The sequence below is a fragment of the Arachis ipaensis genome, chromosome B07 (assembly GCF_000816755.2).
Source record: "Arachis ipaensis cultivar K30076 chromosome B07, Araip1.1, whole genome shotgun sequence".
In the NCBI taxonomy this organism is placed as follows: domain Eukaryota; kingdom Viridiplantae; phylum Streptophyta; class Magnoliopsida; order Fabales; family Fabaceae; genus Arachis; species Arachis ipaensis.
Genome location: NC_029791.2, coordinates 12,866,129 through 12,868,968, shown reverse-complemented (window position 1 = coordinate 12,868,968; position 2,840 = coordinate 12,866,129). Strand labels below are relative to the sequence as shown.

General features: G+C 31.1%; 1 protein-coding gene across 4 annotated transcripts in view; it reads left to right on the top strand.

Moving 5' to 3' along the window:
* The window catches only part of LOC107609838 (bystin), a 5,616-nt gene extending 3,493 nt beyond the window's left edge, over positions 1-2,123 (top strand). For 2 of the 4 annotated variants that reach the window (XM_021107330.1, XM_016311883.2), the window contains exons 8-11: positions 380-526; positions 748-820; positions 899-974; positions 1,165-1,488. In XM_021107330.1, the coding sequence (XP_020962989.1) occupies positions 380-526; positions 748-820; positions 899-974; positions 1,165-1,244 (376 nt within the window). In that variant the 3' untranslated portion in view covers positions 1,245-1,488. Of the gene's footprint in view, positions 1-379; positions 527-747; positions 821-898; positions 975-1,164; positions 1,489-1,608; positions 1,625-1,835 lie in introns of those variants that run through there. The other 2 variants (XR_002351148.1, XM_016311882.2) reach the window with 2 other exon arrangements.

The following is a 2,840-nucleotide window of genomic DNA, read 5'->3' as shown; positions in this document are numbered from 1 at the left end:
AAGTTAATCTTTAATAATTAATTAATAAATAATATAGTTCATTAGAAAATGTTCCATGTAACATTAAAGCTTGGGGTTATAACTAGGAGGTTCGACTATTGGAAATGAGAGAAGTTCTTGTTGGGAGAGCCAGGACCACCCCCTTTGGGACCTCTATGGATTGAGTTGGATTAATTGGATTCCCAATAATAGGGCCTGGTAAACCAATGGTCTTCTCCCAAAACATTGGATTCAAAAGATGTTGGACAGCCTTAATGCATTCTGATTTAATTAATGTGCTTTGTTCATGTCTTAGATGATATAGCACTATAAAGCATCTGATCAAAATAGCTTTTCTTCCTTAATATGTCATGGCAATTAATTCTGGTAATCGTTGCAGCTATTTCATAAAGATTTTACTGGAGAAGAAATATGCTTTGCCGTATCGGGTGGTTGATGCAGTAGTGGCTCACTTTATGAGATTTCTCGACGACACTAGACTAATGCCTGTTATATGGCACCAGACACTTCTTGCATTTGTGCAGAGGTCAGTGATTTGCCATTTCCCTTAATCATTTGATATAAATGTTTCTTCCCACTTGGTTAATGTTTTAAAAAAGATTTGTGTGTTATTAAATGTTCTTAGAGTCTTGATGTTCATCAATTTGTTGTCTATGCCTTAATAATCTACCTTGTCCCAGGTAGGAATTATCATCAATTTTCCAGCAGGCTTTCTAATCGAGTGTTCTCGATTGATGTCTCTTTCAGGTACAAAAATGAGCTGCTAAAGGAAGACAAGGATAACTTAAGGATTCTACTTGAAAAGCAAAATCATAGATTAGTGAGTTCCGTATCCCTGTCTGGGCTGCTTTGCTTGTGTTTTAAGTTTCTGGTCATAATTTACTTTCCCTTGCTACAGGTTACACCTGAAATTATTAAAGAGCTGGACCACAGCCGAAACCGAGGTGAAAAGGACGAAGATCTCATGTCAATCTATATCCTTTTGTTAAAGAGATTCTAAATGCTCTGGCTAATGCATGGACAATTTTAAAGCAATTTTCAATCTTGAGAAATAAGGGATTGTGTTTTAAACGTAACATGTCTAGCTCTAAATATTATGGAACCACCTAATTATGATTGTTTGACCTTTTGTACCTCCGGCCGTTTCCTTGACATACCCAGTACCTTCGCCAGTATCTGTGATTATCAAGCCCATTGAAGAAGATCGTTTTGACATTCCAGAGGTTCCAATGGAGGAGGACTAATTTAATTCTATATGGATCTGGTACAATCTTTAGATTGTTATTAGTAGTTTGTTTTAAGTTTTAATGCTGTTTTATTTATTCATCTTTTTGTTAAGTTGTGTTGATTAATTGTTGGTTAATTGAATAAATATCTGATATGACAATAGTGTCACAGCAGTTTGGATCCTCTTTAGTGAGTGAGGATCTCACTTTAGATTCCAGTTGACAAGGTAATATAACGGGGTTTTACCATTGGATCAATAAATTTTAAGATGGTAATCATTTTTATTTTATTAATCCGGTGGCGCTTTACCATCTGAAAATGATATCTTCACTTCAGAGAACAGGTACACAAAACAGAAGCTAGAATTTAAACATCCATGGCATAATTTGTTGGTTTAGTAATATTACTAAGTAGTAAATACTGCCTGGTTTGTGTAGTTTTTATCAGCATTAAATTCTGGACTAAATAGGTTATTTATTTTTCCTTTCAAAACTTTTAAGGAATGTATGTGTTGGTTTAGCTTTGTACAATCTTGAATCTCTATCTTTTATTTATTTAGATATTTAATTTAGATTTTGAAGCCTTGAAATGCTTGTTTTCCATCGCAGGTTTGTTTTTTGGAGAGAACAAAAATTAGGAGTTGCAATCATCTTAAATCAGTGGGTGGCTTTGCAGCTTTAGTATTATATAACAGTATTATTTTCCATTAGAATAGCAAAATATAATTCATCATGTTAAAGGCAAACTTGATATTTTTTAAAATTTTTTAATGTCGGTTGCTTTTATTACAATTTTGAAGGATATATTCCCTAGGGTGGCTGCACATTGTGTTTATGCTACCGCCAATTTTGGTCCATAACTGGAATATTTTTAAATATTTTATTTATATTTACTGATGATTGGTTATTAGTTTTATTTCTAGGCAAACACTATTATAGGGATTTTTTAAATAAAAAAATGTTTTAATTACTGAAATAAATAAGTTGTAACGTTTTTACAAAAATGCTTGTTTCTCTATCTCGTTTACAGTGTAAAGGAGATAACACGTATTTAAACACACTATTATCCCTATTATTTTTTATACGGCAATTCAGATATATACTTACAACTAAGTATCTACTATTATTAGATATTTTGGTTTATTTTCAGAAAAAATAGATAGAAAAGAAGTACTAAAATATTCGTGGAGAATACAAATGATTCTACCTTCTTTTATAGTTGTTGAAAATTTGTCTTCACGTATCTTGTTTACGGTATAAACATTATAATTATTCACCTATTTCGTTTACAATTTTAACGAAATATGATAATATGTATTTCGTTTATACTGTAAATGATATATAAATTATATTTCTATTTGACCTTATCTCGTGTTATCTTATCTCATTTATATTGTAAACGAGATAAGAGAAGCGACGCATTTCAGTATAAATGTTATAAATTATTTATTTTAGTAATTAAAATATTATTTTATTTATTTAAAAAAAAACACCCTATTATAGACTTGTTTTTGTCCAAATTTATAAGTTTGTGTCATGTGTGGATAATTAATTGAATTTTTGTTTGACATTGACCATGCTGATATGAGATGAATAGACGCATGCATAACATCT